Source organism: Podarcis bocagei (assembly GCF_964188305.1).
Source record: "Podarcis bocagei genome assembly, chromosome: 2".
In the NCBI taxonomy this organism is placed as follows: Eukaryota; Metazoa; Chordata; class Lepidosauria; order Squamata; family Lacertidae; genus Podarcis; species Podarcis bocagei.
In genome coordinates, this window is record NC_138126.1 from 16,462,273 (window position 1) to 16,488,166 (window position 25,894).

Sequence of the window (25,894 nt, forward strand, 5' to 3'; positions counted from 1 at the left end):
GAAAGGCCTTCTTCACACACATGGTTTTGGCCACTGGCTTACACACCCTTTTAAAGTTGGTGAGACGTAGGGATTGAGACCAAAAGCCCTTTCCTGTTGTTCACCTCCACATCTTCAGCTTATTCAGAGGTAGACTGCCTCTGCACCAGGAGGTTTCATTGAGCAGGATGCTGTGCTCTGTCCCCTGTGACATTTCTGCCCTTTCTTCCGCTCCAGACTGCACATCTCCAACTACACAGATGTCCTGCCCTGTTCAAGGGGAAGTTTGGTGTGGGAGACAGGGAAAAAGGATAAATGGCACACACAGAGGGAAGGTGGTGAAGGTGCTGTGTGCCAGCCCTTCCAGCCGGAGGAACTGATCTCCTCTCTGCTGCGGTTCCTGCCAGGTTGGCTGTGAAGAAAGTTCCTCTCCTCCATGACTTGACTGTGGATGAGCAGGCTGGTCTAGTTTATTCCTGAGGCCTGGTGGAGTTGGTGCAGCGTCAGGGCAGACTTGAGAGCCAGCCAGTGGGGGGTTACTGTGGTCTACAGTGGTACCTCGGGTTAAGTACTTAATTCGTTCCGGAGGTCCATATTTAACCTGAAACTGTTCTTAATCTGAAGCACCACTTTAGTTAATAGGGCCTCCTGCTCCCGCCGCGCCACTGGAGCACGATTTCTGTTCTCATCCTGAGGTAATATTTGTTCTGTTCTCTTAACCTGAGGTAATATTTCTGGGTTAGGTCCAGTTGTGGCCGACTCTGGGGTTGAGGCGCTCATCTCGCTTTATTTTCCGAGGGAGCCGGTGTACAGCTTCCGGGTCATGTGGCCAGCATGACTAAGACGCTTCTGGCGAAACAGAGCAGCGCACGGAAACGCCGTTTACCTTCCCACCAGAGTGGTACCTATTTATCTACTTGCACTTTGATGTGCTTTCGAACTGATAGGTGGGCAGGAGCAGGGACCGAGCAACGGGAGCTCACCCCGTCGCGGGGATTCGAACCGCCGACCTTCTGATCGGCAAGCCCTAGGCTCTGTGGTTTAACCCACAGCGCCACCCGTGTCCCTATTTCTGGGTTAGCGGAGTCTGTAACCTGAAGCGTATGTAACCTGAGGTACCACTGTATAGAGATTCTCTTTCTCTCCCCATCTCAATGGGGATTGTTCGAGTGTTTGTTCTCAGCACTGAGTAATCGGGACAGATTTGGGATTCTGCTGGTTTCCCGCCCGCCTCGCTTCCCAGCAGTCCCCCTGGCAGAGTGGCAGAGCCAGTCTTGGGGGCAGAGTTGGGGGCTCCCAGACTGCTGCATCGGGGGGGCTTCAACCTCCATGTTGAGGGACTGGCTCTGGGGGTGGCGGCTCAGGAATTCACGTCTGCCGTGACAACCGTGGGGCTGTCCCAAGAGGTTGCTGGCCTGATTAATATCGCCAGGTGCACGCCAGATTAAGAGGAGAACCCTCACTTCAGCATGGATCAAATGAAACATCAGAGGAAAATGCTCAGAGCATCAACACTGAAATCCCCCCCCCCAAAAAAGCCATGTGTTCTCTTTTTTTATGAGGAATATGTATCAGCCACCAAACAATAATACTTTAGCAGTATCTAAAGATTAAAAAAAAATCACAAGTCAAAAGAGAGAAAACACTTCCCCCACACCAAAAGATAAAAAATAAAAAACTTCCATGGTTCGTGTTAATTTAAATCCCTGTTTAAACGACAGTCAGCCACGCCCCGCGGCCACCCCGATTGGCCAGCGGGGGGCGTGACGCGGCTAGGAGTACCAATGAGGTGGGCGACATCCCTCCGCCCACAGACAGTCCCCTCCTGCAACTCCGCCCCCCCTTCCGGAAGGGGAGCGGTCTTCTCTGCCTCTCCTAAGCACGTGGCTCCTTGAGTTACTAGCAAAGTTTCTACTGCAATTCACGTCTCTAAGGCAGCCGAGATCCTGAATTTTCCTGCGTGGGTGAAGCAGAACCCCAGATCTCCTTGCTAAGGCCACGTCTGCGGAGCGAAAGGGAAATATCGAGTCCCGCCGTGGAATCTCCTCATGGGAAGGAAACGGAGACATCCATTCGCGCACGAAAAGCAAAGAAAACGAAAGCATCTCTCTCTTCCTGGCGAGGCAGCAGCCATGGCTGCATCTGGGGGTCCCGTGCAGGATTTGTGCGAGGAAGCCACTTGCCCCATCTGCCTGGAGTGTTTCAGGGATCCGGTGATCATCCCGGAGTGCGGGCACAACTTCTGCCGATCCTGCCTGATCCAGTGCTGGGGGGAATCAGGGGGAGAGGCTTCCTGCCCTCAGTGCAGGGAAATCATTCAGCACAGGAACCTCATCCCCAATCGGCCGCTGGCAAATGTTGTAGAAAAACTCCGTCTTCAAGGTGAAAAGGAGGCCAAAGGAAAGGGGAAGATCTGTGAGAAGCACCAGGAGCCCCTGAAGCTCTTCTGCAAGGAGGAGAAAAGCCCCATCTGTGTGGTGTGTGACAGATCCAAGGAGCACAAAAGCCACGAGGTGGTTCCTCTGGAGGAGGCGTCCCAGGAGTACAAGGTGGGAAATCTCTCTGGGTTTCCTTTCGGGATGATGAGGGTGAAATAGCAACAGAGAAGGGGGTCTTACAAGTAAACGCTTTAATGTATTCTCCCCTCCGGCAGCCAAAGAGTCACTCGCCAGCAGGAGCTTTTGTGCAGCCTTCTAAAACTAAACCTCTGAAACTCTGTTCAATAAACATTTCTTTTTTCCTTGCAGGGGAGTACAGTGCCCCCAATGTCCCCCTGCAGGAGAAACTCACCCCCAGTTCATCCTCTGGAATCAGCTCCCTTAGGAAAGGGCTGGAGGGAGGAGCAATGGAGGTGGCAGGGATAGAATACAGAATGGTGGAGTTGGAAGGGACCCTGAGGGCCATCTAGTCCAACCCCCCGCAATGCAGGGATTCTGCCCACAGCCATCCCTGGTTGGGCTCGAACCACCTACCTTCTGGTTAACAGCCAGACACACTGACCCATTGCACCACAGGCTCCCAGGATGACAAAGGCAAAGACCACAGTCTTTGGGGCAGGGAGCAAGCATATGATTCAACTTTCCTGTTATTATGAATATTAAACTCCAGGAATGAAAAAAGCAACCAAACTTTGATTTCGTTTTCTTTTCAGGATCAGATCAGCAGCTGCCTAGACAATGTGAAGAAGGAGAGAGAGAAAATTCTGGTGTTTAAAGCAAACACAGAAAAGGAAAGCCAAGACCTGCTTGTAAGCACCATTGTTATTTGAAGGTGAAAAAGTGGATTATTGTTTCTTTTGTTACGGTAAAATCTGGCTGCTCGGCTGCTCTGACGTATCACTTTTAAGGTCTTCTGCGGGGGAAATAAATATGGAATACAAAAAGTGGTTTCTTTTTGAACAGCCCTATCTCCCACAGAGCATGAAAGACCATTTAAAGGAGGGGGTGGGCTTGTAAGTTTTTACGAAGTTCTTTCTCTGCTGAATATGTCAGAAGTGGCCTTCCAAGGAAATCTGGTTGACTGGCCTCTTCATCCTTCAAGAACAAACTAGATGCCTGATATTGGCCCACTGTTCTCTTCTTTCAATCTCTTTGCTGCAGAAACAAACAAATGCAAAGAGGGGGGAAATGGTGGCTGAGATCAGGCGACTGCACCAGTTTCTGGAAGAACAGGAGAAAGGTATTCTGGCCCAGATGGCGGAAGTGGAGAAGGAGATTGCAGCCCAAAGGGAGGCGCACCTGGCCAGACTCTCCAGGGAACTCTCCTCTCTTGACAGCCTCATCCGGGAGATGGAGGAGAAGCTTCAGGAACCAGCGAGTGAACTCCTGCAGGTGAGGCCTCATCCTGATGCGAGAGGGTGGAGTGTGCTGCTTCAGACTACAAGAGTTTCTTAGTCACATAAAAAGGTTACTGGAATGAAAACAGTACATGAAGGGTGAAAGGCGTCAGTCCTGGGGTCGCAGAAGGGGCCCTGATAGATCAAACCACAGGCCCCTTCATTGTAGCACTGTGTTTTTGCATTGGCCAACCAGAGGTCTCTGGGAAGCCAAAAAAAACAGTAGTGCTCTCCAATCCTGTGATCCCCAGCAGTTGCCACTCGGCTGCTTAGTATTTATAACTGACTGCAGAAGTGGCTCCACTGACATCTTTATTTCTTTCCTTCCAGGATATTGGAAGCTTCTTGCAGAGGTAAGTGATGGAAAACCCCTGCCTTATTCTGATGTTATTGGTCTCATCATATAACATAGCAAGGAAGCCATTACATACGTCTCCCTTTTCCCTGATGGATTCATTTCCTCTGGAATAGATACAGAAAAGGGAGACATTCCAAGGGGGCTTCACTATAACTTACCCTTAAATATCCAGTGTCTTTCAGGCTCCTGCAAGTTCTTCCTCATATGTAAGAATGTGAAAAAGGGCCCTGCTCGATCCGGCCAGTGACCCATCTAGTCCACCATCCTGTTTTCACAGTGCTTAACCAGATGCCAGTGTGAAACCCACGGTGATCAGGATCCGAGCCCCAGAGGACACTCCCCTCCTGTGCTTCAGAGGCACCACTGCCTTTGACTCAGCCATCGTGAAGAGCAGCCGCTGAGAGCCTTGTCCCCAAAACAACTTCATATTTTGAGAATCTTCCATGCTGAGAAAACACAGCTTTAATTTCTAATAGTTCTCTCTACTTTAAATGTAACCACTGGGCTACAAAATATTAATAATTTTAATCATTTGGAATGCTTCACTGGTGTAATCCTAAAATCTCTGCATAAGGACCCATTATTGTTCACCTTTCTTCAAAAAAATGATATGCATATATCAGCTTATTTCCCTTCAATCTCATATTCATATATTTATTCCCATGTATTATGGAAGCAGGTGTGTATCAGTTTTTCTTCAACTTCTTCAATGCTTTTAGATCCACATGTCATCTAGATGCTTCCTTTTGCCAACTCTGCTCCCAAGTCTTAATGATAACATCCATGATGCCTTTATCATCAGGATGAGACACCTGCCTTGTCAGAAAGCTCCTTGCATTGGAAAGATGGTGGCTTGACTTTGTCCTTCTCCTCCCAGGTCTCAGGAGAAGGAGGACTTAGAGGATCCTCCTGTGGCTTTTCCTCCTGACCTGAAGTGGAGGATCTGGGACTTCAGAGATATAAATCCCTTCCTGGAGGGAGTCATGAAGAAATTCAGAGGTAGTAAAGAAGAGCTGAACATATTTTATACTGGATGTTTGAAATAGTTCATGAAAGGCTCCAAGTCATTAGCAGTGCCAGGAAAATGACAGGGGTGACCTGGGGTGATTATGCACAATCCCCAGGAATGTAACCCTGGAAAAAGTTGTACTTGAATTCTCCCCATCTCTCAGCCAGACTTTGGGTGCTTTCACAGATCTCACTTTTCAGGCATTTCTCCTGTTCCTTTGGCCCTGAGATTGATGTAAGGGGAGCAGGAGGGAGGGCGGCTGTCCAGGAGCCAGCCAGGAGCAGAGGGGACTGGGGCCTCCCGTCCTGGAACCGGGATGTCTGGACCTTGTTGATGGGGAGATCTTCTGGGGGTCTTGCTCCTCCTCTCAAGATTTGGGCAGGCCTGAACTTTGACATCACCCCTGCCTTGGTTATGCAGGGATAGCCAGTAATGGTGTGTTTCAGATAGTTTTAACGGCAACTCCCATAATCTCCAGCTGGCATGGCCAGTGCTTAGGGATGATGGGACTTGGAGTCCACAACACCTGGCTACAATCTCTTGAGCTCATATTGTTCATTCCAGGTTTGTTGTCTGAATGATGGTGTGATGCTAAATCTCTGTTCCCTTTTCTCTTCCAGACACTCTGGAATATGAACTTCAGCTGCAAAAAGGTACATTTAATAATAATAATTTATTATTTATACCCTGCCCATCTGGCTCGGGTTCCCCAGCCATTTTCCAAGGTAAAATTCGGGAAAGAGGGGATCTGCTTCTCAAAAGACCAGGCCACTGCAGCTCTTCCGTCCATGCCGTATTTCCCCTTATTTCCCAGAGGCATCTGTTCCGTGAGAGCAGCATTCTGGGCTAGAGGGGCTCTTGGCCTGATCCTGCAGACTCTTAGGAAGCCCCCAGCCCAGGATGCCTGGCTTTTCTGTGCCGAATCTCAATAAGACACAGGTGTGGTGTGAAGCCAAAGGCTCCCAGCACATGAGGGGGAAATACCCCTTTGAGCCATACAAGATCCCCACCCCTTTTATGTAAGAGTAAGGTGTAAGAGTGGGAAATGCATGAACACAAATGGCTCATAAAATGGCTGCAACAGCCTTTGGGGGCGAGAAGGTAAATGGGTTCTGGTGTCAGTGGAGGGAGCTGGGGGCTGCCTGAGGGTGAACTCCAGGGATCCGGCTTCCCTGCAAGATTAAGGGCCTTCCCTCTGCTTTTGTCTCGGAGGGGAGACATGGCTTCTCTGCTTAAACTAGAGAAACCTAAATAAGCTTAAAAGAGCAGGGCAGAATTGCACCACAGACCAGGGGGAAAGGCTCAGTGGGAAGACAGAAGTCCAGTTTGGCCTGATCCTGGACACCACAAAAAGGGAATTGTAGGAGCTGGGGAAGGGGCCACAGATGGCAGCATAAAGGAAACTATTACCTGTCTAAAAGAAAAAAATTGACTAATAGCACTGTCAACATCCAACGTCACATTTAATTTCCAAAGGCCTCTGTACAAATGTGTGTCTTTAAAAAGAAATCGCTTGACTTACTTTCCTTAACGTGGCAGGAGGGGGGGGGAGGACTGCAGAGCAGATCGTCTTTCCAATGTCCATCAGCCTGACCAATTTTCTTTTTAATTTTCAATTATAATAGTAGCCTCATAACAATACAAATTTATAATACAATTCTAATGTAAATCATTCAAATACCAAATTATATAACTTATTTAAGGTGCTAGAATTGATAATTTTCTTTATTTTTGTGTTCCAAAATCTTACTGATTTCAATTACATTCCAGTCATAATCATAATCCCTTATACAACAGCTGTAATATTTATAACTTCTATTCATGTTGACACACTAAATGACCAATTTTTAAATGAATTTCTCATGATGCTTCCACTCCATAAATGTGTGTCATACAGCCAATCAGGTCTGTGGAGCCAGGATGGGGTCTTTGCATTGACGGTGACAGTGGGAATGGCACTTCCTTGGTTTTACTGGGTTTGGCTTTAATAAAGGCCCCTTATCTTGGGATTGCAACAATAAATGCATTAAAACAAGTCATAGCCAAAGGAAGACATTCATGTCAACTGTGTAATAGATGCCAATTTAAAGGACAGAACTATCAATTTTCTGCATTGTTCTAACCAAACACAAGAGATAATCATGTTTGTTCTTGCTTGACTGCTCATGTTAAGAATCCCAAGCAGGACATTTTAGACAGGGAGTGTCAATCAGAGCACAGAAATACTTTTTTGGGTACTGTTGTTCTTTTTATAATCTGGAAGGATGGAGTATAACATACTTTAAATATATAACTGAAACTTGAATGGTGGTTACAAGGAGGGTGAGAGCACCTGCTGCCAGATTTACCTGACATATCAAGCATGGTCTGTAATGTGATGTGAGGTAAAAGATTGATGTGAATTAGGGAGTCCCTGCTTTGACTCCCTTCTGCCAAGAATGGTGGGGGTGGGGGCTGGCCTTAGACAAGCCACTGTCTCTCAGCCTCACTCCTCCCATCTGAAAAATGGGCATGCTAAGATTGACTTAACCTACAGGGTTGTTGCAAGGGTTCTATGTAGGTAATGTGCGTTAAGTACTTTAAACCCTTGGAATAATAATAATAATAATAATAATAATAATAATAATAATAATAATAAAAAATTTATTTATTTATACCCTGCCATCCCTGGCCAAGACTGGGCTCTGGGCAGCTAACACCAAATAGAATACATTAAAAACACAAAATCAAATGATTGGTTAAAATACAGTTCAAAATCACATTTAAAATCAGATTAAAATTAAGTGGAAACCCATGAATCACAACCGTAGGGGTAGGGAAAAAACTGCAAATGTTTCAAGAATCATTATTAAGAACTTGTTGAACATCCCTGTCTCAAATGCAGAGCCATGGAGTCCCTGTTCATTTCAGAAGGGATGCTATTTCTGTCATGTGCTTAAAGAAAAGTCAGTGTCCCAGTTGACATCGTTTCTCTTCTCTTTCCTCATCTGCCCCCACAGAAAGCATAACTTTGGATCCAGACACAGCACATCCCCTCCTCATCCTGTCTGCGGATCGAAAAAGTGTGAGACGCGGAGAAGTGCGTCAAGACCTGCCAGACAACCCTGAGAGATTTGACACACATGGCTATGTGCTGGGACGTGAAGCGTTCAAGGAAGGCAGACATTTCTGGGACGTCGCTGTGGGGAGCGAGGAGAAATGGGCCGTGGGGGTGGCCAGGAAGTCTGTGAAGAGGAAAGGCGAGCTCACCGCTGGCCCTGAGGAAGGGTTCTGGCGCATAGGGAAGTGGGGTCGTCAATACAGGGTCTCCAGCCGCAGTGGGCCCCCTGTTTCAATTCTGGGTGGGGAGCCCAAGAGGATCCGAGTGGCCCTGAACTGTGAAGGGAGACGGGTGTCCTTTTACGATGCAGATACAGCAGCCCTTCTCCACTCATTCTCAGAAGCCTCCTTCTCAGGAGAGACCCTCCAGCCCTTCTTTTATGTGAGCGAGGAAGGGAACCTGATACTCTCTTGACTGAGGGTGCAGACAGACAAGTGTATATTCATTTCCATCATGGCACATTCAGTCTCCAGGACTGAGCTGACAGGCACTTAAGAAGAAACCTTATTTGCAGAACTGTGATTGGCGATCCCTTGTGTCAATCATGATGCAACTCTCCCTTCTCTGGCCAGCTTTGTAAATGACACTGATCGCTTGGCTCCCCTGTCAGTCCCCAAACTTGCCTGTTTTCTCTCCCTTGGGAATCGGCTAGTTGTGTCTGTGCAGAAGGTGCAAAAGGAGGAAAGAAGCAAGAAAATGATTTAGGAAATAACAGCAACCCCCCCCCCCCACACGTTCCTATTTCGATATAGTTCTCTCTTCATCCTCCAACTTAAGATTTCTGGAGACAATACCATATTTTATGAATAAAATTATGCACTGGTATCATTTAAACCTTCCTCAGCCTCAATCCTGCTCTCAGATTCCCTTTCCTTCCCAAAAGCCTCCACTGGCCAGGGAGATGGAAGTTCCAAAATCCCTTTTTTTGCTACTCCTCAGGGAAGTTTATGTGGCAATTCAGCAAAATCTCTATATCCAAAGAGACCTGTTTGCTAGTTGAGTAGTTGGCCCAAAACTCACTCCCAACTTAATAAGCAAATTAAAGGGGTGACATTAGGGGTAAATGAATATAAAATTAAGGCCTTCGCAGATGACGTGGTTCTGACTGTGGAAGAACCTACAGAAAGTATAAAGGAGATTTTAAACGAAATGGAACAATTTGGGAAAATAGCAGGATTCAGATTGAATAAGAAAAAGACCAAAATGATAGTTAAAAATATGGATCGAGATAAGATTGAATTATTACAACAAAGAACGGAGATTGAGGTAGTAAAGAAGATTAAATATTTAGGAATCTGGCTTTCTGACAAGAACATAGATTTATATCAATATAACTATATCCCTGTATGGAAAGGTGTAAAAAGAGATTTGGAGATTTGGGCCAGAATGAAATTATCATTCTGGGGAAGAATATCGATGGTAAAAATGATGGTGCTTCCTAAGTTGTTATTCTTATTCCAAACGATACCCATAATTAAAGGCACAAAAATTTTTAAAGAGTGGCAAAAGGTGATCTCAAGATATGTCTGGGAAGGGAAGAAGCCTAGAATTAAATTTAAGTTATTAACAGACATAAAAGAAAGAGGTGGCTTCTCCCTACCAGACATGAGACTCTATTACGAGGCAGCATGCTTGTGCTGGTTAAAAGAATGGGTGAAGTTGGAAAATAAGGAATTATTAGATCTTGAAGGGTTTAACAACAGATTCGGGTGGCATGCGTACCTATGGAGTGACAAAAAGAGGGTACATAAGGGATTTACAAACCATATCTTTAGAGGTGCACTAATAGAGGTCTGGGATAGATATAAAAATATATTAGAACCAAAAATTCCACATTGGTTATCCCCGTTAGAAATGATGTGTGTTAAGACAATCAACATGAGAGGGAAGTGGGGAAACTACGGAGAAATGGTTATCAACGAAGGAGGGAAGTGGAAAATAAAACCTTACGACCAAGTTAAGGCATTAACATATGATTGGTTAAACTACTTCCAGATAAATGAAATGTTTAAAAAAGAGTTGAAGGAAAGGAATTATGTAGAAAAAGAATCAACCTTCCAAAAAGAGATAATAAATAACGAATATAAAAATTTGTCAAAAATGTATAAAATATTGTTGGAGTGGTACACGAAGGATGAGGAGGTGAAATTGGTGATGGTACAATGGGCAAGGGACTTTGGATATAATGTTCAATTAGAGGATTGGGAAAGGTTGTGGAAAGAGAATATAAAATTCACGGCTTGCACGTTATTGAGGGAAAACATGATGAAAATGCTCTATAGATGGTACCTGTCACCCACTAAACTGGCAAAGATGTATAAGGTGGACAACAAATGCTGGAAGTGTAAACATAAAGAAGGGACATTCTTCCATCAGTGGTGGGAGTGTAAGAAAGTTAAAAGCTTTTGGGAAGAGATTTACAACGAGTTGAAAAAGATGTTGAAGTACACTTTCGTGAAAAAACCAGAAGCATTTTTATTAGGTATTGTAGGGAAGGATGTCAGAAGAAAGGACTATAAACTTTTCCAGTATGCGGTGACAGCTGCCAGAATTGTGTTAGCTCAGAAGTGGAAGCAGGAGGAAGTTCCTACGGTAGAAGAGTGGAGAGCAAAATTGACAGAATATGCTGAATTGGATAGACTAACAGGGAAAATTAGATATACCAAAGATCAAAAATTTATAAAGGACTGGGAGAAATTTGTGTGTTATCTGGAAAATAACTATGGTGTAAAAACAACGCTAATGGGATTCAAAGAGGCTTTGTAAAGAATTAATAAATATTGTTTAGTAGAGATTATGAGGAAGGGAAGAATAATTGGCAATATGAAAAAAAAGAAGAAATGTGTACCAAAAGGATAACTACGAATGATTGTCAGTGACGTTGAAGGAAGTCTAAAACGGATATGATTTGTTGTATAATGGTTGTGTTTTTGGTTTTTTTGTATTTTGTATTTTCTTTCTTTGAAACTTAAATAAATATCATTAAAAAAAAAAACTAACTCCCAACTTACTTGCATGATCTCAGCCTGGAGCCATTCCTCAAAACACAAATTAATAAATAGAAAGATGGCAAGAGACGGGGGGGGGGGCTGTTGGAAGGGACTGTGTGAGATCTCACAAGAGTCTCCAGAGCCCAGAAGGCAATGGTCGGGGGGGGGCCTTTGGCAGTGGGGGAAAGAGTTTCTAAGTCCACCACCTCACCGGCCTCCAGAAAGGTTGCATAAAGCTCTCAAGATCTCTGGCTTCGGACATGTAGGGATGGTTGCTTGGGGGGCATTTTCGGGAGTCTTCCTGACTTACGCTATAAAGCCTTTGCATGCTGATCCCAGAAATGTAACCCCCACATAGGTTTCTGGCCTCGATGTAACAAAGTCCCCTCTGACAATGAAGATCCTCTGTCAGATTTTTTGAGGAGAGAACAGATTTTTTGAGGAGAGAACCAGTGACCGTTATCAGGTATCCTGGCAGACAGGATTTCTGCAGTAGACCGCCCCCCCCCCCATGTATTTCCTCTGGGGACTGCCTCTTTCTGTGATGTATGTATGGTATTTTTTGGGGGGTGGTCTTGAGCTGCAGGGTGGACAATTTCACAAGTCTATATCGGGGGTTGGCAAGCTTATCAGACGATGGGCCAGTCCACGTTCCGTCCGTCAGAGAATGGGCTGGAGTGTGCGCACACACACTTCTGGGTTGGAGCACGCATGCGCACACACTATTTCCAGCACACAGGTGCCATCGACCCAGAATTCAGGCCCTGTGACGCGCCATTAAGAGTGGGCAGCGGGGGGCGGCAGAGGTCACCATGGGCCGGTTTGACCCCTGGTCTATATAAGGGCTTGCGCAACCATTGCTCTGGGTTCTCCTCCCTCTTGGTTGTGGTGAGTGGAGGCCCTGTTGCAACAGTTTAATAAAGATCATGCTTACTAGCTGCTTTGCTTCTCAATATTCTCTGGTTGGCCTCTGTTATTTTCTCCTACTGATAGAGAGCCTACTTAAGGACTCTGTATGGGCTCTTGGGTACCCCAGAGGGGAAAAGGAGCAGTTTTTGTTTATAACATCTGTTTTATCCTCCAAGAAACCCTGTGAGGTAGAAGAGGCTGAGCTGAGAGACTTCGAAAAAGGAGCACATTAAAGTTTATGGTCAAAGGGGATTCGAACCTGGGCCTTGTCATCCCAAGTCCAAGACACTGTGCACTCAGAATGTGAAATCTTAACAAGGGTCCCTTCAGAGATGTGCTTGAAAGCCCTCCCTGCAAAGCTCCTCTATATGTTGTAGCTCCTCTTCAGACCTTCCTGTGTTGACTGAATGTCTGCAGGAGGAGTCAATCCAATTTGAGTGAGGAGCAAATTTCAGGGTCTTCCCTGCATAAGCTCGTATTTCGCACCTGGGTCCATTTCTGGATCTCGGCATTCGGATTAGAAATGAAAGCAAATCCCCCATGTCTGAAGTTTGCCCATCCCTTTATTTGTGGGAATCCCACCACCAGGAGAGAAGTGAGTCTCAGCCGTATCTGCCAGGTCAGTGAGAGAGCAGGTATCCTATTGACACCCTACTTTTCAACACAGAGACAGTTGTGGGAAAATGAAAGGGGGGGAATGAAAGGAATGCCAATTGCAATAGTTCCCCACCCCATTTTCAATGGAAGCATTGCAACCAGTGCCAAACAGATGGGGCATAAAGGCAGGGAGAAGCATTTTAATTCAACATTTTTATCATAGTCACCCAAATGGCAATTCTCCATTCGGAAGAGGAAGCGAAAACAGCACATCTTTCTAATCTCTTCTGAGCTCTGTGGAAGAATGAGGAAATTGAGCCTACAGCCCTGTGCCCACTTCCCTGGGATAAGTTCCGGAGATGACAGGATTAGCTCTTAGGTTTTGGTGATTGCCTAGAGAAAGGACTTCTTCACACATATGGTTCTGGCCACTGGCTTACACACCCTTTTAAAGTTGGCGAGACAAAGGGTTTGAGACTAAAAGCCCTTTCCTGCTCGCCTCCACAGCTTCAGCTGATTCAGAGGTAGACTGCCTCTGCACCAGGAGGTTTCATTGAGCAGCCCCAGAAACAGTTCTGTCTTGACAACTGTGGGGCTGTCCCAACATGCTGTTGGGCTGATGTATATCGCTGGTGACACTGGAGCTTGGGCAGGAAGAGAGTGATCTGAAACTGGGAGATATGGACCTCAGTCTGTTGTCATGGTGAGATCACTTCCTGTTGAAATTAGGCTTTTTCAGACCGTTTCCCCTCTGCCTATGAGAATGGTCCACCCTCAGAGATTGACGGATCCAAGTGGCTCTGGAGGATTTTCCAGCTGATATGACTGGCACTTCTGTTGAAGCCCTGGTCAATCTGTGAACATCCGGATAGCTCAGGATCCCTCTCCCTTTCCCACTTTGTGATGCCCATTTGCCCTGGTATAGTACTCTCAAGCTGTGCAGGTTACAGTTATCATCATAATCCTCATTAATATAGGCTTAATGAAAACAACACAAACGTTAGTGTGTACGTTGGGATAAACTGTTGCTCATGCTGCTTTTTTGGTTTCTTCCCAGAACATCCACCCAAAAAAGTTTTCAGAACTGTCCCCTCAGCTCTTTATTCAGTGACAGACCCTTCTGCAAAATGTCAACACACAGACAGCAGGTATCATAATAATCCACAAGGATTCAGAATATGAAACGGAAAACAGTTTTTGGTATATTTGTAATGGCCTCAATTATTTTGTCTTCATTTTTACACTTGAACATAGACCCAAATTAAGAAGGGGACCCTCACTTCAGCATGGATCAAATGAAACGTCGGAGAAAAATGTTCAGAGCATCAACACTGATTTTTTTTAAAGTGTGATTTGTAAAGAATTTTATGAGGAATGTGTCAACCACCAAACAATAATCATTTAGCAGTAGATAAAGATAAAAAGTATCACAGGTAAAAAGAGTGAGAACTCTTCCCCCACACTAAAAAATAAAAAAGAAAGATAGAAGATTCCATGGTGAATGAAATATACTCAGTTGGGTGTGGATTTCATGCTCTTTATTCCACTCAAAGTAGTGAGGAATGAAAGTACCCCCAAAATATCTGCTTTATATACATTATTTACACAATGGGCCACATGTGATTGGTCATTTCTGGGATTCTCCTGTAGGCCAATCAGGTTGCGGATTCACTTCCATCTGGAGCTGGATTGGGTGGACCCTGAGGACCAATCATACTGCTGCATTGTTCTAGGACCAATCAGACTGCTGCATTCTGAATCCTATTGTTCTAGGATGAATCAGACTGCAGCATTTTGAATCCTATTCAACTCAGTACATAATAGTTAATCTAAATTTTTCTGAGAGGATGGACTGACTGGAGATGGGATCAGTGGATGGGGAAAAATGGAGGAAGCTGGACCTGAAGAGCAGCTTAAAAATTCACCTGGACTGCAGGAAGATTCATTGGTTTAGCGGGGAGGATGGAGAGGAAACAGGGATTTTGTTGAGGTTACATCAGCCCACCCCATTTGAAGCTTGAAGTTGGAAACAAGAAAGGGCAGCCAGGCCACTTATTTGTGATGGTTAATACTTTAGTTCCTGAGTCCAGGTCAGAGGCTCACCCTATTCATACATAAACACGCCCTTAAAACAGGATTTGCAAGCAAAAAGTCAATGGGAAGGCTTTCCCCATTTGCCTCCCTTACTGCAGAGGAATATTTGAGGTCAATGGGAGAGTCAAAATGGCTTCAGGATTGCTCTCCCGTTTTATTTCAGTCACATGGTTCATATACAGTATTTAGATACGTGTGCATTTATGAATATTAATTCTATATTTGAGACCTTAAAATTCCCATAACAAAGTGATGTTTCACTGACAAAGGGCTGCATTCATGGAGAAAACAGGTTTAATTGAAAGTTAATAGGTGCCCTGCAGTGACTGGCAAATATCTGGATACCATTTAGCTGAGTCCAGAGGTTATTGCACATTATCAGACGCGACGAGTCTGTCAAAACGACTCACTAAAAACTGGCACCGGGATGGAGGGCTGGGCTGTTCCTCCTCTGTATGTGGGGGCTGCTAACTAGAAAGAAGATGTCAATGGAGCAAGGCGGGGGGGGGGGCAATTCATTCATCAGCTTGCAAAGTATGTTCTGAGGCTGACATGCTGGTAGTTAAACGACAACAACAATAAACTCCACCAGCTCTCGCAGGGAAATGGTTCCTTAAAAGAGTAGCCACCAAGAATGAGCATTCCATTTAAAATAAAATATATATATTTCCACCATATCAAAGCGGCTCGGAGCTCCACCCAACTCCAAGGCAGCAGAGATCCTGAGTGATCACAGCTGAATTTCCTGGAAAGGAAGCACGCCCATTTGCAGGCGGAAAAGAGAGAAAACGAAACCAACTCTTTCTTCCTGTCGAGGCAGCAGCCATGGCTGCTTTTGAGGGTCCCGTCCGAGATCTCCGCGACGAAGCCACTTGCTCCATCTGCCTGGATTATTTCAGGGATCCGGTGATCATTCATGAATGCGGGCACAACTTCTGCCAATCCTGCCTGGTCCAATGCTGGGAGAAATCCGAGGGAGAGGCTTCCTGCCCTCAGTGCAGGGAAACAGTGGAGCAAAGCAGCATCAGGCGAAACCAGCAGCTGGCAAATGTTGTGGAAATAGCCAAGAAATTCAGTCATCTGGGCGGGAAAAAGGAGGCCGAAGGAAAAAGAAGCGTCTGTGAGAAGCACCAGGAGCCCCTGAAGCTCTTCTGCCAGGAGGATGAAGCCCCCATCTGTGTGGTGTGTAATGTATCCAAAGAGCACAAAGGCCACGAGGTGGTTCCTCTGGAGGAGGCGTCCCAGGAGTACAAGGTAGGGAAAGGCAGTGGGTCTTTCTTGGGGGTGGAAGAGCTGCAGACAAAAGGGGCTGTTAATAATAATAATTGTAATGTATTCTCTCCACCTGCAGCCCAAAAGGAATTCTTGTGCAGCCTGATAAAACTAAACTTCTGCAACTTTATACAATAAACATTTTTCTTTTTGAGGGTTTAAAGTGCAGGCTGCAGTAACTCCCATGGGACGAAAGATTGCAACATCTATTTAATAAAAAGGAGGGGGAAGATGTTGGAGGTGTGTTGAGTGTGTTGCAGGGAGCAAACATAGGGTTGAGCTTGCCTGTTAATGTGTAACGCAGCCCAACTTGGATTGTGTTTTCTTTTCAGGATCAGATCAGCAGCTGCCTAGACAATGTGAGGAAGGAGAGAGAGAAAATTCTAATATTTAAAGCAAACACAGAAAAGGAAAGCCAAGACCTGCTCGTAAGCACCATTGTTACTACTTTAAGATGAAAAATGCTATAGTCTAGAATCAATATCTGGAGGGGGGGGAATGAATATGAAATACAGAAAGAGGTTTCTTTTTGAACGGTCGGATCTCCTACAGTGCATGAAAGACCATTTAATGGAGGGGTTGGGCTTGTAAGTTTTTACAGAGTTCTTTCTGTGCTGAATATGTCAGAAGTGGCCTTCCAAGGGAATTGGGATAACTGACCTCTTCATCCTGCAAGAGCAGACTAGATGCCTGATATTGGCCCACTGTTCTCTTCTTTCAACTTCTTTGCTGCAGAAACAAACAGGTGCAGAGAGGGAAAAGATGGTGGCTGAGTTCAGGCGACTGCACCAGTTTCTGGAAGAACAGGAGAAACGTATTCTGGCCCAGATGGCAGAAGTGGAGAAGGAGATTGCAGCCCAAAGGGAGGCGCACCTGGCCAGACTCTCCAGGGAACTCTCCTCTCTTGACAGCCTCATCCGGGAGATGGAGGAGAAGCTTCAGGAACCAGCGAGTGAACTCCTGCAGGTGAGGCCTCATCCTGATGCGAGAGGGTGGAGTGGGCTGCTTCAGAATACCGGCAGGAGGATAATATTACCTAACCCCTCCCCCCCCAAAAAAACACCTTCTGTAAAGAAAACAATTGGTACATGAAGGGTGAAAGGCCTGGGGTCGCAAAAGTGGACCTACTAGATCAAGCCTGAGGCTTCTTCACTTTAGCATCGTGTTCTCCCATTGGCCAACCAGAGGTCTCTGGGAAGCCTAAAGCACCAGCAGCACTCTGCCCCCCCTCTGTTTCCCAGTAAGTGCTGGTCAGCTCCTTAGTATTGGTAACTGGTTGGGGTCATCCTGGAGCCCGTTGTCTGCAATATGCTGGTGACTCTCCTTTACACCTTCAGGTGAGGCAGTAGAAGTGCTGGACCGTTGTCTTGTCTCCATAACGGACTGGATGAGAGCCAACAAACTGCAGCTCAATCCAGATAAGACTGAGGAGCTATTAGTGGAAGGATCCCTAGACTGGATGGGTGGGAGATAGGCTGCTTTTCATGGGGTTATGCTTCCTCTGACGGAGTGGGTACATGGCTTGGGGGTTGTAAATGGGGCTGCCTCTGAAGACAGTTTGGATTATTTGGTTGCTCTTGTTTTTGTTTTTATTATGTGTTTTATGTTTTCGTATTGTGATTTTATCTTGTGAACAGCCCAGAAACCTGCAGGTATCGGGTAGTATACAAGACTGACAACAACAAAAACAATCTGAAAAAGTTCCTTCCGGTAGCACCTTAAAGACCAACTAAGTTAGTTCTTGGTATGAGCTTTTGTGTGCATGCACACTTCTTCAGATACACCTCTTCTGTGTATCTGAAGAAGTGTGCATGCACACGAAAGCTCATACCAAGAACTAACTTAGTTGGTCTTTAAGGTGCTACTGGAAGGAACTTTTTTATTTTGACTATGGCAGACCAACACGGCTACCTATCTGTAATAACAATCTGATCACAGTGCTCTGTGTAGAACTGGCTCCACTGACATCTTTCTTCCCCTTCCCTTCCCTTCCCTTTCCTTTTCTTCCCTTCCAGGATATTGGAAGCATCTTACAGAGGTAAGTGATGGGAAACCCCAGCCTTACTCTGATTCTGGGAAAGTTCCTGTTTAACAGGTGAGAAACTCCGTTTCCAGTTCCTCCTTCCATTTCACAAAATCACAGTCAAAAACAGGGACATGTTTTTGTTGTCATTTGTATCTGTTGGTCCCATCTACAATCACTAACAGGAAGCCATTTCCATTGCATATTTCTGAAGGCCCTTCTCCATGATGGATTCATTTACTCTGCAATTGATACAAAAAGCACCCCAAAGTGCTTGTAAATATATTCACTGTAACTTAGATTTAAATATCCAGTGTATTTCAGGCTTCTGCAGGTTCTTCCTCAGACATAAAAATGTGAGAAAGGGCCCTGCTGCATCCAGCCAGTAGCCCATCTAGTCCAGAATCCTGTTTTCACAGTGCTTAACCAGGTGCCTAACCCTTTATAATGTTAATTATAGACCCATTCTAAAGCATTCTGAACTTCCTTATGTTTCAGAAATACACATCCCAGTTCTATTTTATTTTGCTCATTAATCATGTGAACTGCTTGACTAAAACAGGTGTAGTCCTAAAATCTCTGCGTAAGGACCCAGTATAGTTCGATTTTCTTCAAAAAAATAATTTCCATATATCAGCTTCTTTCCCTTTCAGTCTCATATTCCAAGATTTCTTCAGTATATTTCGTAAGAAGGTGTGTGTCGGTTTTCCTTCAACTTGTTAGGTTCTCTCTAGATCAGGGGTCGGCAACCTAAGACCCATGGGCCAGTAGCGGCCACCGGGGCTCATCTATCTGGCCCATGGTGACCCCTGTCACCCCCCACTGCCCACTCTTACTGGCACGGTGCTGGAACCAACTTCCGGGTTGATGGTGCCTGTGCGCATGTGCTCCTCCGACCCGGATGTGCGCCGGAAATAGTGTGTGCACATGCATGTGGGATGGAGAAGCGCCCGTGCGCATGCACACATGCCATTTCCTGCGCACATCCGGGTCAGAGGAGCACTGAAAATAGCGTGTGCACATGCGCACTGGCACTCCTCCTACCCAGAAGAGCGTGTGTGCGCACACTCTCCGGCCCGTCCTCCAACAGACGGATCGTGGATCGGCCCATGGTCTGGTAAGCTTGCCGACCCCTGCTCTAGATCCACACATCATCTAGATGCTCATTTTTGCCACTGGAAAAACCCTGCTCCCAAGTCTTCATGATATATCCATCATGCCTTTATCATCAATATGAGACAACTGCCTTATCTGAAAGCTCCTTGCATTGGAAGGATGGAGGGTTGACTTTGTTCTTCTCCTCCCAGGTCTCAGGAGAAGGAGAACTTAGAGGATCCTCCTGTGGCTTTTCCTCCTGCTCTGAAGTGGAAGATCTGGGACTTCAAAGATATAAATCCCTTCCTGGAGGGAGTCATGAAGAAATTCAGAGGTAGTAAAGAAGGGCTGAACGGATTGTGAGCTGGATGTTAAGAAGTGTTAATGACAGTCTCCAACTTATTAGCACTGCCAGGAAAATGGAGGCTTTATTTATTTATTTACTTATTCTTGTTCAGGCTTTGGGTGCTTTCACACATTTCACTTTTTGGGGCATTTCTACTGTTCCTTTGGCCCTGAGATTGATGTAAGGGGTGCAGGAGGGAGGGGGGCTGTCCAGGAGCCAGCCAGGAGCAGAGGGGACTGGGGTTGAGGCCTCCCGTCCTGGAACAGGGATTTCTGGACCTTTTTGTTGATGGGGAGATCTTGATGATCAGGTTTGTTATCTCAATGAAAGTGTGATGCTAAATCTCTGTTCCCTTTTCTCTTCTAGACACTGTGGAATATGAACTTCAGCTGCGAAAAGGTACAATTAAGAATAATAATAATTTATTATTGATACCCTGCTCATCTGGCTTGGTTTCCCCAGCCATTTTCCAAGGTAAAACTCGGGAGAGAGGGGATCTGCTTCTCAAAAGACCAGGCCACTGCAGCTCTTCCTTCCATGCCTTATTTCCCCTTATTTCCCAGAGGCATCTGTTCCGTGAGAGCAGCATCCTGGGCTAGATGGGCTCTTGGCCTGATCCTGCAGACTCTTAGGAAGCCCCCAGCCCAGGATGGCTGGCTTTTCTGTGCCAAATCTCAATAAGACACAGGGGTGGTGTGAAGCCAAAGGCTCCCGGCACATGAGGGGAAAATATCCCTTTGAGCCATACAAGATCCCCACCCCTTTTACGTAAGAGTAAGGTGTAAGAGTGGGAAATGCATGAGCACAAATAGCTCAGAAAATGGCTGCAACAACCTTTGGGGGCGAGAAGGTGAATGGGCTCTGGTGTCAGTGGAGGGAGCTGGGGGCTGCCTGAGTGTGAACTCCAGGGGTCCGGCTTCCCTGCAAGATGGGGGTCTTCCCTCAGTTTTTGTATTGGAGGGGAGACATGACGTCTCTGCTTCAACATGTTGACAGAACTATAGAAACCTGAGTAAACCTAAAGGAGCAGGACAGTATTTCACTACAGACCAGGGGAAAAGGCTCCGTGGGAAGACAGAAGTCCAGTCCGGCCTAATCCTGGACACCACAAAAAAGGGAATCATAAGAGCTGGGAAAGGGGCAGCAGATGGCAGCATAAAGGAAACTCTTACTTATCTTTAAAATTATATTATGGGATTCTTTTAGACAACAGCAGTGAGTAAAATGCATAAAGGCTAATCAATACAATAAACTAGAAAAACCCCTTACATTTAACAACAACAAAAAAGACTAATAGCAGCACAGGCAACATCCAACATCACACTTAATCTCCAAAGGCAGCTGTACAAATGTGTGTCTTTAAAAAGAAATTGCTTGACAAACTTTCCATAACATGGTGAGAGGACTGCAGAACAGATCTTCTTCCTAATGTCCACCAGCCTGACCAATTCTTAAATGGGTTTCTCATTGTGCTTCCACAGCCCCCCTTTTCCATAAATGTGAGGAACAGTGAAGAAAAATATTAATCATATAGCCAATCGTTATTCAAGCCCCTTCGCCATGGCAAGGCAGTGACTTATCTCTTACTTATCTTCAAAATTACATTCTGGGATTCTTTTAGACAACAGCAGTGAGTAAAATGCATAAAGGCTACACTTGACTAACCGGTGAGGGGGGGTGGACTGCAGAGCAGATCTTCTTCCTAATCTCCACCAGCCTGACCACTTTCTAAATGGGCTTCTCATTGTTCTTCCGCTGTCCATTTTCCCCATGTGAGGAACAGTGAAGAAAAATATTAATCATATAGCCAATCAGGTCTGGGGAGCCAGGATGAGGTCTTTGCATTGAAGGTAACAGGTGGGAATGACACTTCCTAGGTTTCACTGAGTTTGGCTATAATAAAGTTATTTATATCTTTTTTTAAATAAAGAAGTTATTTCATTAGTTTAAAAAATGGTGTGTGTGTGGACCTTTAGCTTGGTATTGCAACAATAAATGCATTAACACAATTCATAGAAAAAGAAAGCCATTCATATAAACGATGTAATAACTGTCAATTTAAAAGATAGAACTATCCATTTTCTGCATCACTCTAACCAAACCATAAAAGATAATGGAGTTTGTTCTTGGCTGACTGCTCATAGTTTGCCTGGGGGAAACAGACCAAAGGCCCACACTGCAGAACATGGAAGGGAGTCCCTCAGAAGGTGGTTGACACTCCTTCCTTGGAGGTTCTTAGGTTGGGGGGGGGGCCCTGTCCCGAACGCTTTAGTTGGGGTTACTGTATTGCAGGGGTTGGTCTAGACTAGAGGACCCTTTGGGGCCCTTCCAACTCTATGATGTGCTGTCAAGAATCCCAAGACAGATATTTCACACAAGTAGCCTAACCACTTTCTTGCTTTTTATAAACTACCTGGAAGGATGGGTTATAACATAACATTAAATATGTAACTGAAACGTGAATGGTGGTTTCAAGGAGGCTGAGAGCACCTGCTCTCAGTTTTCCCTGGCATGTCCAGCATGGTCTGCCATGTGATGTGAGGTAAAAGATTAAGGTGTGAATTAGGGAGTCCCTGCCTTGACTCCCTTCTGCCACGAATGGTGGGGGTGGGGGTGGCCTTAGACAAGCCACTGCCTCTCAGCCTCAGTTTTCCCATCTGAAAAATGGGCATAGTAAGATTGACTTGACTTACAGGGAAGTTGCAAGGGTTCTGTGTAGATAGTGTGCTAAGTGCTTTGAACACTTGAAAGAACTGCAAATGTTTCAAGAATCATCATTAAGAACTTGATGAACATCCCTGTCTCCAATGCAGAGCCATGGAGTCCCTGTTCATTTCAGAGGGGATGCTATTTCTGTCATGTACCTAAAGAAAAGTCAGTTTCCCACTTGACGTCATTTCTCTTCTCTTTCCTCATCTGCCCCCACAGAAAACGTAACGTTGGATCCAGACACAGCAAATCCCCTCCTCATCCTGTCAGAGGATCGAAAGAGTGTGAGAGAAGGAGAAGAGTGTCAAGACCTGCCAGACAACCCTGAGAGATTTGACACATATGGCTATGTGCTGGGATGTGAGGGTTTCACATCAGGCCGACATTTCTGGGAAGTCATTGTGGGAAGAGAAGAGGAATGGGGGGTGGGTGTTGCCAGAAAGTTTGTGAAGAGGAAGGGTTGGCCTACGGAAGGGATCTGGGGTTTGGGGAAGGTGGAAGGTGAGTACAAGTACTTCTTCCCCCATGAGGTCTTTGTTCCAAGTGAGGAGCCTGAGAGGATCCAAGTGACCCTGAACTGTGAAGCGGGACGGGTGTCCTTTTTCGATGCAGATACAGCAGTCCTCCTCCACTCATTCTCAGCAGCCTCCTTATCTGGAGAGAACCTCAAGCCCTTTTTTTACGTGAGTGAGGAAGGGAACCTGAGACTCTCTTGACTGAAGGTGCAGACAGAGAAGTGCATATTCATGGCCATCATGACATATTCAGTCACCTCTTCTGGACTGAGCCGACAGGCACTTGAGAAATCATATTTCCAGAACTGCGATTGGCCATCCCTTGTGTCAATCATGATGCAACTCTCCCTTCTTGGTCCAGTTTTGTAAATGACACTGATGGATTGGGTCCCCTGTCAGTCCCCAAACCTGCCTGTTCTCTCTCCCTTGGGAATCAGCTACTTCTGTCGGTGCATGAGATGCAAGAAAATAATTTAGGAAACAACAGCAACCCTAATCACATTCATCTTTTGATGTAGTTCTCTCTCCAACCTCCAACTCTGACTTAATATTTCTATAGACAATACCATCGTCTTTTCGGAATAAAATCAGAATTATGCATGGGCCTCACTTAAAACCTTCCTCAGCCTCCCTCAATCCTGCTCTCAGATTCCCTTTCCTCCCCCAAGACCTCCACTGGTCATGGAGAAGGAGTTCCAAAATACCTCTCTTTTTTTGCTACTCCTCAGGGAAGCTTATGTGGCAATTCAGCAAAATCTCCATATTGAAGGGGACCTGTTTGCTAGTTTAGTACAGTCAGCCCAAAAGTTGACTTGGGTGATCGCAGCCTGGAGCCCTTTATCAAACCACAAATTAATAAATAGAAAGAGGTTGAGAGACCGGGGAAAACTGTTGGAAAGGACTGTGTGAGATCTCACAAGAGTCCAGAGCCCAGAAAGCGGGGGGGTGGGGTGGGGTGGGGTGGCAGTGGTGGAAAGAGTTTCTAACTCCACCTTGGTTCCTGGCATCTAGGAAGGTTGCATAACGCTCTCAAGATCTCTGGCTTGGAACAAGTAGGGAAGGTTGCTTGGGGGACATTTTCGGGGGTCTTCCTGACTTACACTATATTGCCTTTGCATTCTGACCCCAGAGACATAACCCCGCTGCAGGTTTTGAGCCTCAGTGTAACAAAATCCCCTCTGACAGTGAAGAGCCTCTGTCAGGAGTTCTGAAGAGAGAACAGTAACAATCTTAGAGGATTTAAGGAGCGGGTGGTAAATTCCCATGTATACCATTATTTTCTCCAAGGTGCTTTGTAGTGAACAGTCAGATACTTACCAGTATTTTTAAGAGATCCCCTCTTTTTATCCTTTTGCATAACAGGCCTGAAAGAATTTGGGGATATGTTTCCTGTGTTAACATGATTGATTCTATTAAAGATTGTACTACTTGTTACTCCTGTGGTGTTTCAAACTCAACAGTATAATATCCATTCCCCATGACACTTCCTCCAGGGATTTTAGGAGGGTGATATCCTGTTTTATCCTCAGAGGAACCCTGTGAGGTAGAAGAGGCTGAGCTGAGAGACTTAGAAAAAGGAGACACATTCAAGTTTGTGGTCAAAAGGCATTCGAACCTGGGCCTTGTCATCCCAAGTGCAACACACTGTTCACTCAGAATGTGACATCTTAACAAGGGTCCCTTCAGAGATTTGCTTGAAAGCCCTCCCTGAAAAGCTCCAGTCAATCCAGTTTGAGTGAGGGGCAAATTTCAGGGGCTTCCCTGCATAAGCTCGTATTTCGCACCTGCGTCCATTTCTGGATATCAGCATTCGGAATAGAAATGAAAGCCAATTCCCCAAGTCTGAAGTCTGCCCATCCCTTTGTTTGGGGGAATCCCACCACCAGGAGAGAAGTGAGTCTCAGCCGTATCTGCCAGGTCAGTGAGAGAGCAGGTATCCTATTGACACCCTACTTTTTAAACATACAGACAGTTGTGGGCAAATGGAAGGGGAGAAACTCAAAGAATGCCAATTGCAATAGTTCCCCACCCCATTTTCAACAGAAGCATTGCAACCAGTGCCAAACAGATGGGGCATAAAAACAGGGAGAGGCGTTTTAATTCCACATTTTTATCATAGTCACCTGAATGGCAATTCTCAATTCGGAAGAAGAAGTGAAGACATCACATCTTTCTTTTCTCTTCTGAGCTCTGTGGAGCAAAGAGGAAATTGAGCCTACAGCCCTGTGTCCTGGGATAAGTCCCTTTGAACTTACTCTTAAGTAGACATAGGAGTGCCCTCTATTTCCTGGAGATAAAAAGGATTAGCTCACAGGTTTTGGTGATTGCCTAGAGAAAGGCCTTCTTCACACACATGGTTTTGGCCACTGGCTTAAACACCCTTTTAAACTTGGTGAGAGGAAGGAATTGTGAGACCAAAAGCCCTTTCCTGTTGTTCACCTCCACAGCTTCTGCTGATTCAGAGGTAGACTGCCTCTGCCCCAGGAGGTTTCATTGAGCAGGATGCTGTGCTCTGTCCCCTGTGACATTTCTGCCCTTTCCTCAGCCCCGGACTGCACATCTCCAACTCCACGGATGTCCTGCCCTGTTGAAAGGGAAGTTCGGTGTGGGAGACAGGGAAAAAAGGATAAATGGCACACACAGAGGGAAGGTGGTGAAGGTGCTGTGTGCCAGCCCTTCCAGCCGGAGGAACTGATCTCTCTGCTGCGGTTCATGCCAGGTTGGCTGTGAATAAAGTTCCTCTCCTCCATGACTTGACCGTGGATGAGCAGGCTGGTCTAGTTTATTCCTGAGGCCTGGTGGAGTTGGTGCAGCGTCAGGGCAGACTTGAGAGCCAGCCAGTGGGGGGTTACTGTGGTCTACAGTGGTACCTCGGGTTAAGTACTTAATTCGTTCCGGAGGTCTGTTCTTAACCTGAAACTGTTCTTAACCTGAAGCACCACTTTAGCTAATGGGGCCTCCTGCTGCGGCCGCACCACTGGAGCACAATTTCTGTTCTCTTAACCTGAGGTAATATTTCTGGGTTAAGGTAAAGGTAAAGGGACCCCTGACCATTAGGTCCAG

General features: G+C 45.7%; 1 protein-coding gene across 1 annotated transcript; it reads left to right on the forward strand.

Moving 5' to 3' along the window:
• The first annotated feature begins 1,827 nt into the window (after positions 1–1,827).
• On the forward strand, positions 1,828–24,265 carry LOC308579662 (uncharacterized protein). Its single transcript, XM_081180594.1, has 14 exons — positions 1,828–2,528; positions 3,131–3,226; positions 3,579–3,809; positions 4,145–4,167; positions 5,050–5,171; positions 5,802–5,834; positions 8,181–8,693; positions 15,608–16,125; positions 16,476–16,571; positions 16,879–17,109; positions 18,159–18,181; positions 19,474–19,595; positions 19,974–20,006; positions 22,536–24,265. Exons 1-14 carry the CDS (start codon positions 2,028–2,030, stop codon positions 23,030–23,032), a joined length of 3,039 nt encoding a protein of 1,012 aa, XP_081036720.1. The 5' UTR covers positions 1,828–2,027; the 3' UTR covers positions 23,033–24,265.
• Positions 24,266–25,894: the final 1,629 nt, after the last annotated feature.